Raw genomic sequence first — 12,506 nt, 5'->3', positions numbered from 1 at the left:
CCAGACGCCGAGCCTGAGGCAGGGCGGACACAGCATGGTGCCACGCTGTGAGGGCCTTACAGGCAGCCAGTCCTCCACTGCCTGGGGTGCCACCTCCCCAAACCGCCCCCACTGGCCTGCTCGGAGGCTGCAGGTGGCCAGTGCTAAGTCTCCTCCAAACCCTCCTCACCAGCAGTGAAGAAGGGCCTGGAAACGGCTAACCTCCAGGCTGAGGATGGGGCCCCAGTCCTGCCTGCCAGCGGTCTAACACCTCTCAGCACTGACCCCCCCGCCCCCGCCCCGCTCCTGCTCCAGGGCCATCCCGGAGCCTCTGGGGAAACAGCTCAGTGTGCCCAGTCCGGAGAAGTCCTCCCCGCCAGAGAAGGAACAAGGACCCAGTACCAGCCAGCCTGGCCCCTGAGGAGTAAAGCAAGAGGGGAACCCGAGAGTCCATGGGGGCCCAGCAGGTGGCAGCCGGTCAGGCCCCTCTTGAACTTGACAGGCTGTGCAGCTGCTGGAGGCTGCCCCCTTGGAGTCTGCCAGGAAGCCCGGCTGGAAGATGACAGTACACAGACTTACACACACACACACACACACACACACCCCTACCTCTCAGGTCATGCCTCTTGGCCTAAGGCTAATGAGCCCTGGGGGTTAGACTGGAGCCCTGCACACCGTGAGATCAAGAGACCAGACAACGGGGAAGGAGGCGGGGAGGCTGGAGGGAGACGCATCTCCCCTGCACGTCTCTGCCCGAAGATCCGAGAAGGCTTCCTCATTTCATTCCACCCACATGCACTGCGCTCAGGGCTTGCAGGCCCCTGCCTGGGTGGGAATCCCGCCCCTGCCACTTACTGGCTCGGTGAGTTTGTGCAATCTAGCACCTCGGTTGTTCCATCTGTTAAATGGACGACAGATGATCTTGACCCCGAAAAGACATAATGCATGCAAACTACTCAGCACACAGCCTCCCACCAAGTGCTGGCTCATATTAGCTATTATTTAAAACCTTTAGGGTCCAGCTGTGGGCTTGTTTCTTCCTTGAAGCTCTCCCCAGTGTCTTGTGGCCCAAAGCACTTTCACCTTCCTCTGGCCTATAAGCACCCCTACCCTTCACCAAGCATGGGGACTTCTGGGCTGCCTGGGCCTGGTTCCGTTCCCCTAACAGCTCCACCATCCTCCCGGGGCACGTGTAATTGTCTCCCTGCGAGGTATCCTTCTCTGATCCCTGTGGGCTCTCGCACACAATAGGCGCCCAGCACAGAACACCGCCCAGCTTCAAATCCTGGCTGCATCCTCGCTGGCTGCGTGTACATTTAGTTCAGGGACTTTATTTCTCTGAGCTCCAGTCTCCTATAAAGTGGGGTTGGCACCTACTCGGGAGGGTTGGTCAAAGCCAGCTGGAACGAGGGGGTGGTGTCTGCAGACAGTAGGTGCTATGGACTCCGGAGCTCCTCCTGCCTGGCTGAGGCAGTGGCCTGCACGGAGGCAGGGGCGTGGGCCCGGTGACCTCCAGAAAGCACAGAACTGTGCAGGCCGAGCTGGGTCAGCAGTGGCTTGACTTAGAAGTACGATGATGAGCAGATGCCCAGATGTGTGAGGACATCTGGCAGCCCAGAGAGGGAAGGACGGGGTGGAGACTTGGTAAGGAAAGGGGGACTGGGGAAGGAAACAGAAACTGCCTAGTGGTTTCCAGACAGGACAGGGACCACAGGCACCCGCTTCAGCTCTGGCAGGCCCCAGCGACCAGGAAATCGGCCCCAGGATGGGGGGGGGGGCGGGGGTGCTGGCAGGAGGGACAGGGACTTCCCCACCCCCTCCCCCAGCTCATGGTAAATGGTCATTGTGTTTGGTTTCCGGCAGTGGCCTCCTCTCCTGCCAGGACCCTGGTTTTCCTGCCCCAGCCAGAAGCTTCCCCTTTGATTTCTAAATAGCAGCCATGGCCTGGATCTCAGTGCTGGGGCCAGTGAGGAAGAGGAGGAGGGAGAGGGGGAGAGGGGGAAAAAGAGAGAGAGAGGGAGAGAAGGCAGACCCTTGGGCAGGGGTAGGGCTCAGATCTGCCTCTCCCTCGGTTCCTCAGGGATACAGACGGACGGACAGACAGAGAGAGGTAGGGAGGGAGGGAGAGAAGCAGCTGAGCGGCCCACCCCTGCGAGCACGCAGGCCGGACCCTCCAGCACACAAAGCCCGAGGAGCTGCCAGACATAATGAAAGTCAGATGAGTGCTGGGCTGGTGTCATGCCGCCCACCCCCACCCTCCCAGGGGTCTCGCTCCAGCCGCCAATGAAGACCAGAGCTGTGGGTGGATGAGGGTCGGGGAGTGTGCCTGGCCGGGCCACCAGCCAAGCTCAGCAATAAAGGGTCTCCCGGGCCCGAGGTTCTCCCACCAAGAGCTCCCTCCACCCCCTGCCTTCCCCCCACTCTGGGCAGAGAGATGCGCTTTATCCTCGGGTAAATATGCATCGCGGCCCCGTCTAGGCACTGGGGACACACAGAGGCACAAAACCCAGGCTGGCAATTACAGCTTACCCGGGCGTAAGGTGACGAAGCGGGGATACCAAGGGGCCCTCGCCAGCACGGGGGCTCAGGAACCCTGCTGAGCCCTCTGACCCAGGAATGGCCTCTGTCCAGGCCCCAACCCTGGATTCTGCCACCCTGGCCGCAGGGAGTTGGAGTCTGGTGCACAGTCAGGTAGGAGGAGGAGGGGGGCACTCCTCCCCCGCCCCCCGCTGCCCAGAGCACACTAGAAACAGGAGTCCAGCCCTCACCTAGTTCCCCCAACCACATGCACGATAGGCACACCCCCGTTCTGAATCCTCGCAAATCCTTACAGATTCAGGGTGTCGGCGCATTTTCTAATCAAGCAGAAGTGGGTCACCCCTCCACCTGAGAGGCCCTTGTCCCAACCTCCCGCCTGGACACCGGGCCCCACAGGTTGGAGGCCCGTCTCCCCACTCCCCCGCTTTGAGCAGCCCGGAACATCGGAGTCCACTTCTGCCCCCAAGGGGGACTGTCCGCAAGGCCACTGTGCTCCCAGCCGCCTCTGAGGATTCTAGAAGATTGCTGCCCTAATCACTAGTTCACCACCTGCATTTCCAAGCCAAACTGCCTAAGCCGGCCCCAGCCTGGCCACGGGGACGAAGTACGGCCCAGCCCTGCTGTAGGGAAAGGCACAGACGCAAACAGGCAGCGACTGCCCGCGGGAGAAGTCTACCTGGGCTGCAGGGGTGCGGGAGTGGCACACCTGGGCTCGGTGAGGTCAGGCACTGGGACGGATAGAGGGGGGCACGAAGACCCGGTTCTGGCCCCGAAACTGTTGGACCGGCTGGCGGCAGGCCCTACGCCCACCTGGCTGCCTTGGGGTTGGCGCAAGGAGGGGGATTTCTGCGGAAGGACCCTCCCCCCGCAACCTCCGGACTGGGGGGTGGTGACCACCACCACCGGAGGTGGGTGACCCGCTAAGGACGCTGGGCCCCCACCCACTCCTCGCTCGGCCGAGCCGGCCTGGCTCACCCACCTCCAGGCGCGGCAGGTCGGGGTCCAGCTGCGTGAAACTGTGCAGCACCACCGGGCAGCTGTCGGGGCCGCCCACCTCCAGGCGCACGGCGTCCCACACGCTGCGGCTCCGCCGGGAGCCCGGAAACAGCGGCTCGGCGCCGCCCGCAGGCCCGGCCGCCTCGGCCCACATGCGCTGCACCATGGGCGGCTCGCAGCGGCGCGGGCGGCCGGCCGGGCCGCGGGACCCGGGGCGGCGCGGGCGCGGGGCCGGCCCGGCGCGCGGCGGCGGCGGCGGCGGCGGCAGCCCGCGCGGCTCGGCTCTGCCTGCGCTCTGCGCCCGCGGCCCGGCCCCGCTGAGGTCAGGCCGGGGGCGGGGCCGGCTCGCCAGGGGCGGGGGCCCGGGAGGCGGGGTCTGCGGCGTGGGGGGCGGGGCCAGGAGAGGGCGGGCCAGAGACGCCGGAGGAGAGTGTGTACGCCTGCGCGCGCGCAACCCGGCTGGAGTGATGGCGGCTTGCGTGTTAGGGAGTGCTCGTGGGGCGTGTGTCGTGGGGCTGCGGGTACCACGGTTAGGCCCTTTGTGTGGGTGCGTGCGCGGACCCAGCGCACGGGCTGTGTAGCTGTGTGACTTGTGTAAGTGTCGACGTGTGGCCAAGCAATGGGTCTCCACCTCCCATAAATTCCAGTTAAGCCCCTGCCTAGCTCTGTGGCCTCGGACAAGTTGCTTAACCTGTCTGAGCCTCAGTTTCGTCACCCGAGAGGATCACAGTGGGTAACTGACATATATAGCACTCACTCTGCCGATGCATGTGCCTCGCTGTGTGCTCCCGCGTCCTGGAACCGGGTCCTCAGTGCACGCGTGCATTTGGAAGTCCTGAGGGTTGGGGTGTGTATTTGGTGCAGGGGGGAGGGGCCTCTGCCTGCACTGGCTCAGCCCTAAAGCCACCCTGAGGAGGTACAGGCAGAAGGAAGGCAGCAGAGGTGGGGCAGTTGGGGGTAAGGGGGAGAACCCAGACCAGGCCTCACCAGGTGGGGCCTGCACTCAAGAGTGAGGAGGGATCAGGAGGGACACATGCCAGCTGGGCACCTGCCACTGGTCTGGTCACCTGGGGCCACTCACTGGTGGCTTGAGTGCTCAAGGTCTCAGGGCAGCCTTCAGGGTGGATGTGAGGTTGCTGAGGGCTGGGGAGGAACCAGGGCTAGGAAGCCTCAGCTGCTCTTTCTAGAAGCCAGTGAGGAGGCAAGTAGACAGATGAATGAATGGGACCCTCCCTCACACCAACACACTGCCCAGGCCTGCCCCGGCCTCAGCCCTCAGCCCTCACAGAGGCCTGCAATTGCTGTCAGCAGCCCCGGCAATGCCACCAACCTGCCCAGAACTGGTTCCATACCACTGGGCCTCAGTTTCCCATCTGCAAAATGAGAGGGCAGGTCCAGACTACTCATTCCGTAAGCATATCTTGTGCACCCACTGTGTGCCAGGCCTCAGATACCCATGGACAGTGGGGGCCCAGTAGCTCCCACCCACTTGTGTGCCCATGTGGGCAGCTTGAGCACCTGCCAGACGGTTCTCCATCAGGCACAAGGCGAGGCCTTGACAAAGACGCACGGAAAACAACTTGGTGATTTCTATTAAAGGCATTAAAAACACTCATGCCATGAAAAAGAATGTGTATATGCATAACTGAATCACTTTGCCGTACATCGGAAATTAACACAACATAAATCAACTCTGCTTCAGTAAAATAAATTTGGAAAAAAAAAAACACTCATGGCTTTGATTCGATAATCCCACTCTTGGGAATTAACCCTAAGGAAGCATTCAGAGATGTGGGCGTGGATTTCTATACAACGATGTTTATGGAAACCTCAGTTACAACTCTACCAAAGGAATCAACTCAAACACCCTATGCAGACTTACTGTCGGGACCCCGTGTGCCATTACCTACCATAGGAGGACCACGATACAGGGAGATGCTCGGCTCTAACTGTAAAGTCAGAAAACCACGATGCAGAGCATGCTTTTAGAAGCTGACATTCCACGCATGCATATGACTAGAGGGACCTGCTTTGCAAAAGGAATGGTGGTTATTTCTGGGCAGTGCTATACATTGTTTTCTTTTTACTTCTCAGAATTTGCTAATTTTTCTAAAATATTTTAGTAATCACACACACATAATAATAAACGCTGGGTTTTGTTTGTTGTTTTCATTTTTAAAGCAAGATGGGTAGATTTGGCTGGGGGTGGAGACCCCTAGGAGGCTGTTGAGGAAGCCCCGGGGGAGGGTGAGGTGGGTGGGACATATTTAGAGGAATGAAGTCTTCAAAGAGCAAGAGAGGGGTGACCTGGACACTGGACACTGCCTTGGGCTAGAAGCTTCTCTTCCCACTCCTTCTCCTGGGGCCAAGCTCTCAGTGCCTGGAGAACCCAGCACCTGCCTGAACTCACTTTATCTCTTTTCTCTGCTCCCTTTATCTCTTTCTCCCAGGGAGGGGCCTGAGAAGCAAGCTCGTGCCCATTTTACAGCTGGGGAAAGGGGCCCATGGAGGCCAAGTGACTCCTGAGTGCACCAAGGTCACTACCTCTCTGACCTTGAAGGTCAAGGGGGCCGGGGTTAGGGGGGCCCAAGCAGGCTGGGGAGGTGAGGACTGCGGAGTTCCATCAGGACACAACACACCAACACAGTCGGCCCGGCTGCCTCCCATCCGACTACCTGGACATCGTTTGCATGGAGGGGGCGGTGGGGGGGTCCCTCTGGTTGGTGCCTTTCTGGTTGGTGCCTGTCCCCCTCCCTGCCTTGTTCCCCCCGCTTTGGGGCTCCCCTCCTGGGTCCTGGCAAGCTTGTTCGCTGCTCCAGCTGTGGGAACGTGCACGCACACACACGCACACACCCTTAGTTCCCAGCGGGGCAGGGTAGCACAGAAGCCAGGTGCTGGCACTGAAATACCTGGGTTTAAAGCCCAGCTCCACCCCTTTCTTACTGTGTGACCCTCCCTCCCTGCCAATGCCACCCACCCCCTCAGCCCTCGGCCCCCCGAGAGTCACCTGATCTCCAAGGCACAGTTTTCTCCTGTTTAGCAAAGGGAAGACAGCACAGGTAAAGCACCTCAACAGGGACTGCAATTCACTGAGGCCCTCTTCCCGGCCCTCAAGCACGTCCCCTCATGATCCTCCCCCAAAGCTGTGGGGTAGATCTCTTCCCAAGGGCAAAAGGGAGGGGGCCAGGACAGTAGGTGCCACCTGATGGATGAACACAGAGCCACCCACGAAGCGCCCTTGCCAAAAACCTAACCTGAATCCAACCAGGCCTCTGCATGGAACAACCTTTTGGGGGAATGACAGGGCACAGAAGAACATGTTAAACACATATAAGGATGCACCCCACAAATTCCAGACTCTGAGAATCTTCACAGGACAAACCACCCAGTTTCAACAAATACATTTCAGGGGAAAACACAAAGGGGAAACTGTAACTTAAAATAAAGGTGGGACAGGGACTTCCCTGGTGGTCCAGTGGGTAAGACTCCGAGCTCCCAATGCAGGGGGCGCGGGTTCGATCCCTGGCCGAGCAACTGGATTCTGCATGCATGCCGCAACTAAGAAGCCCGCGTGCCACGACTAAGACCCGGCGCAGCCAAAATAAATAAATAAATAAATATTTAAAAAATAAAATAAAATAAAGGTGGGACATACGACCAAATGCAACGTGCGGATTCTGGATTGTGATTTGAACAGGGCAACTGTTTTTTTAAAAAAAAAAAAAAAGAAAGCAAAAAAAGAAAACCCTGAGGAACAACTGGGATTATTTGAACACTACTGGATATCTGATGATAGCTGACATCATTTTGGGGGCGTGTTCACAGGATTTTGGTTACTATTAGAGTAACGTATTAAAATATTGATGGAGGGAACGATGTGCCTGGGATTTGTGTCAATATCGTTTGCTGTGGGGAAGGAGGGCAGGACATGGGGCCAGTAAGAGAAGAAGCAGCAGCAAGAGTGGCCCCTGCACTTGGTGATCATGAAAGCTGCGTGCCTTTATGCCATTTTCTCTACTTTTGTGTCTTTTTGGAATTTTCCATAATAGAAGTTAAAAAAGAAAAAGGACACAGTTTGGGACTTATCCCCTAATGCTGCTGAGGCACCCAGTAGCCCTGGAGGGAGGGGAACAACCTCCAGACCCGGGGCCAGCGCAGTGACCCCCCCCCCCCACCTTCACCATTTCCCGTGTTCCTCGCTCCACACCCAAGGGGCACCCAGAGCATCCTTACAACACAAGGGGCCCGAGGCAGTGGGCAGCTGGGAAACTGAATCATGCAGCTCAGATGGGGCTGGAGGCAAACCCAGGGACCTCAGGCAAGCCTGAAATCGAGTCTATGCTAACCTGGGCCCATGGAGGGTCTGCTGGGAGGGAGAGCAAGCACAAAGCACCGTACAACCTTTCCCTGGAGAGTGCAGCTGTCCTTCCCTGGGGGTCACAAGGAGCCCTGGGCGACATCGCCATACAGACCGTTCCTGTAGGCAGGATGCTCCTCGCACGGGAAGCTCAAAAGACAGGTCTCTAGCTGACAGCTGGGAAGAGAACCGGGCCAAATCTAGCCCACGTGTGTTTTGCTTGGCTTGCAAAGTGTTTTTCAATTTTTGAGCCAACAGTAAAAGGTCAGGTGATTTCATATAAAAATCCACATTTCTGGCTGCTCCTGTAACTTCGGACAACCCAGCCGCACCTGGTCTGTGTTCCCACGCAACAGGAGACCGGGCGGGAGCTGACAGGCAGCTGTCCTCTCCAGCCGGGCCATCTGCTTGTGGGTTTGCCCCAGGCCCCCCTGGGCCCCCCATCACTCCCTGGCTCAGAGGCCCCTGAGTAGCCACCTCCGGTTTCAGGGAAAGGTGTGCTCAGGCCAAACCTCTGGGGCCCCTTTTCCTACCCGCTGTCATCTGATCATTGGTCCCCCTGATGCACAGCAACCAGAGGGGTCTTGACCCTTCAAAGCCCCCCAGCCCCTCTCGCCCTCAGACAAAAGACCAACTGCTTGGTGCAACCCCAGCTTGCATCTCTGGGGTCCTCTCTCACCACGCCCAGCGAGGCTCACGCAGAACAGCTGCGGTCCTCAGAGCCTCGAGCCAGCCCCTCTCTGCCTGGGCCATGCTTCCCACTTCCCACCCACCACTTTGCCCAGCACAGGGTCCCAGGGAATGGGCTTTGGGCCCAGGGTGCAACTCTGGGGAAGCCCGCCAGGCACACGGTGGCTCAGAGCGAGAACTGATTCAAGGACATGTCCAGATGACAAGGGCCTTGGCCATCGCCTCCTCCAGCCTGGGCTCGGCCAAGGTGATGGAGGGAGCTGGTGGCCCAACGAGGAACAGGTACCCAGACTCGGATCAGGCCTTTGTGGAAAACCTTTCACTTCTCACTGGGCAGGTGGAAGTCACCAGGTCTGTCTGTCTTTTCTGGTCTATATTTAGAGCCTGGGGAGGTCATGGATGGGGTGTGGCCTGGCCAGGCTCCTCGGTCATTTCCCTGACCTGATGTCACCATTCCTGGCTGCCTGAGTCCTGGGGTAGCCCTCTGTGGGCGGGGGAGCACACACCTTGGCAGGAGGTGATGCACCTGGGCTGAGCGTGGGAGCTGTTGGCACAGCGAGTGGGCCCAGCTCAGCCCCACCTCCTCTGCCACTGGTCCCTGGGAACTTCCAGGGACCGCCTCCTCCTCTTTGGCCTCACAGGCTGGAGGCCAAGCTCAGAAATGGTCAGGAGGCGGGAAATGAAGCTTCCAAACACCTAGGAGACCATCCTGGGTGGAGGGGTTTGACATCATCATCACCCCAAATCTCTGACCTCACAGGGCGTTGCTGTCCCAGGGTGACCAGAACAAGATGAACCAATGCCCGGAGCCGTGGAAGTGGCTCAGGACGAGGATGCCGGGCGTTCCAGATCAGCTGTGAGCTCGCCAGGCGGCCTCCCTGTCCTCCCCTGGAGACGCCCCGACGCTAACTCTTGGGATGCTAAAGGGGACACTCGGGGGAGTACACGTGTGGCCCAGGGTCACAGAGTGAGACCAGGAGCCACTCTGACGACTGTCCTCCACTCCCAGAGCGCTCAGGGCCCAGCACCCTGAGGGGCCCCTGACATCCCCAAAGGCCACCAATCCAACGTGCGACGAGCCCGAGGTGGGAGTGCAGGAGAGGAGAGAGGAAGAGAACCAGAAGGGGACACAAACAGGTGGAAACTGAGCCTGAAACACGAGAATAACGGAGGGGAAGGTCAGAAAGGGAGGGGTCCCGTCCCTCGCAGGGACCACGCCGGTGGAGCGTTGGGCACACACGACCGAGGAGCGGGCCTGTAGGTTTGGGAAACTCTCTCTTAAAATGTAGAGCCTAGGTTTGTGTTCAAGTCCCTGCTATGCACCTCCCTAGCCTCAGTTCCATCTCCCTGAGCCTCAGCTTCTCCATCAGTAAGAGGGGGATAATAGTAGTAGTAATACCACCACCACTTGGCTCTCAGGAAAGCAGATGATGAGACAATGCACAAGAGCGCTTTGTAATCTGAGAAGCATCATATGAATTTGCGGAGCCGCTAGGACAAGCCGCAGCCACCCCAACCCGCCTGGGCAGGGAGCAGGTAGACAGGCCGGCCAGGTGGGCAGACACGGGTACCAGGGTGACCGCCCCCCTACCCCCACCCGCCTCCTCTTTCACACCCGGAATGGGAGATGGGCCTCCCTGGGCAGCTTCCAGCCAAACTTCTTCAACCAGTTCTGATGGGAGGGGAAGAAGTCAAGGGCCCTGGCCGTGGCCTAGCCAGCCTCTCGGCAGAGGCACCGATTGCCCTGGAAACTCACCTCGGTGGCCGGTGCCGGCAGAGGTGTCTTCGGCCGAGGTGTGGGGCTTTGGAGAGCAGCACGGCGGGCGACGGCCCTCCGTCTGGTGGTCACCCCAGAGACACAGGCGAGGAACACCCTACCCTTCCTGCCTCTGGGCTCGGCAGGCCTGGCTTCCTGGGCCATCATGGGGTGGGAGCCAGGCTGGGGCTGGGCTCCCAGGGAGGCCCTCTGCCAGTCTGTCTGCCCATCTGCCGGCCCCAGTGGAGTCGGGCGCCCGAGTGCCTAGGCCTGGTGTCACCCGCGTGGCTGTCATACCAGCTCCCGTGATGAGCAGGGCCAGGAATTCCCGCTCTTACCAGGCTGAGGGCCAGCCAAGGGTGGGTGGACGGGGCTCTGTCCTGAGCCGGGCCAGTAGCTGCAGCTCAGACCTGCTATCTTAGGGTGGGCCCAGCTGTGTCCCCCAACACCCTGAGGCCCTGTCCCCATTCCCCCTGCCTGGGGGGAAATCACCACCCAGAGTCAGAAAAGGTGGCGAGTACATGTCACAGAGGTCAAAGCAGCTTGGCCAGTGGGGCCCCCAGGCAGGTGTGAGCCCTGCCAGGCCCTGTGGAGGGTGCGCAGGAGGCCCCGCTTTCTCTAGGCCACCATCTCATTCCGGAAGCCTTCCCCGCCACTCAGCCCTCGGAGCTCCTCCACCCCTGGCACCCAGACATGGGATTTAATTTTAAACTGCGGGGACCAACCTAGGGTTGGCAACTGTTTATTTTGCCAAGTAGGGCAGTAAAAAAAAAAAAAAAGCCACCACTATCATTACCATCGTTTCAGAAAAGACCCCACCAAAAGTAACAAGGAGGGCATACGATCAGAAAAATGGATAATTGTTAAATGAATACATTTGGCTTTAAGGAAAACTCACGACCTTGTCTCCATTTTTCTCATTTTGCTGCAAACCAGACATTGGACGCCATGGGATGAGTCCAACCCACACATTTGACAAATGGAAAAACTGAGGCCCCAGGGAGCAGGGACCTGCCCAAGATGTCACAGGAAGAATCCAGGTCCTGTGTCTGTGCGCACCTCTGCAGAGCCCACATACCCTCCTTTCATCAGCATTCAGAGCCCAGATCCCCAGACCCGGAGATGCCAGGATGACCCAGAGGCCAAGGGCTGCTTCCTTACCCTCCTCGGACCCTGGTGGGCAGCCGGCTGGGCACGCAGGATCGCGGAGGCCGAGAGGAGAAGGGGGTGGACAGGGGGTCCAGAGCCGGCCCGCAGGCACATCAGGCCCCGGGGCCCTGGCGGGGTGGCCGGGGCCCAGCATGCCGCCCTGACGCCAAGCCCCGCCAGCACTTGCTCTGCTTCTCTGAGCAAGCGTTTCACATCCTCTTCCGGTGGCTTTGTGGGGCGCAGGGGACCCGAGAGCAGGCAGCTCAGAGCCGGGGAACGGAGACCTGGTTCCTGCCCCCGCCTAGTGCTGCCTCCCGTTGGGACTCGCAGGTTCCTCTTCTCTCTGAGCCTCAGTTTCCTGATCCGTTATAGGAAGGGGTGGTGGTGTACAGAGGTTTTCAAATTCAATTCCCCGCCCCACACCTCTGGGGCAGGAGAATTTCTTTCATGGAAGAAAGGATTCCCCGGACACAGGAGCCCCTAGGGTGGGGCTTCTCTAGGGGATGTGGGTGGGCATCTGGAGGTGGGGGGACTGAGTGGCAGGGGGTTCCAGGTGGACCCTGAGGCAGCCGCCTTCCTGCCTGCAGGTGCCCACCTCATGCCTACACCCAGAGTGCAGCATGTTTCCCTGGCACTAAAATCCCTCCACAGGCTTCTGTCCAACCCACAAAAGAATCCAAAGTCCTCCTTGCCCCCAGCCCCCTCCCACTCACTCGGCCCTGACTCGCCCCGTGCTCACCTCCACTCAGGCACCCCCTGCTCCTTCTCCCCAGCCACCTTAGCCCTTCCGTGCATGGTGGCTCTTAATCTGGACCTCTGGGAAACTGGGTGGGTTTGGGAGACTGGGCTCTCTAGTAGCAGCTCTGGGACTCTGGGCCAGCGACTTAGTGGCCTCAGTTTCCTCATCTGTAAAATGGGCACAAGGACGCTGCAGGATTCAACAAGAACTCAGCACAGGCCTGGTTCGTGGCTGGCACTCGGGGGACCTGCACTCTGATCATGTCCCATGGACATGGGCCTGGCATGTAATATACACTCAGT

General features: G+C 59.4%; 1 protein-coding gene across 10 annotated transcripts in view; it reads right to left on the bottom strand.

The window, feature by feature from the left end:
• The window catches only part of RALGDS (ral guanine nucleotide dissociation stimulator), an 85,566-nt gene that overhangs the window by 58,916 nt on the left and 14,144 nt on the right, over positions 1 to 12,506 (bottom strand). For 6 of the 10 annotated variants that reach the window (XM_082470152.1, XM_082470153.1, XM_082470150.1 and 3 more), the window contains exon 1: positions 3,497 to 3,767. The exons of 1 other annotated variant lie outside the window; for it this stretch is intronic. In XM_082470152.1, coding sequence (XP_082326278.1) covers positions 3,497 to 3,679 — 183 coding nt within the window. In that variant the 5' untranslated portion in view covers positions 3,680 to 3,767. Of the gene's footprint in view, positions 1 to 3,496; positions 3,768 to 12,506 lie in introns of those variants that run through there. 3 more of the 10 variants (XM_082470148.1, XM_082470149.1, XM_082470146.1) reach the window with 2 other exon arrangements.

Source organism: Balaenoptera physalus (assembly GCF_965194825.1).
Source record: "Balaenoptera physalus genome assembly, chromosome: 7".
NCBI classification, from domain to species: domain Eukaryota; kingdom Metazoa; phylum Chordata; class Mammalia; order Artiodactyla; family Balaenopteridae; genus Balaenoptera; species Balaenoptera physalus.
The sequence above is the reverse complement of the archived record's forward strand: the minus strand, read 5'-3'. Positions and strand labels throughout refer to the sequence as shown.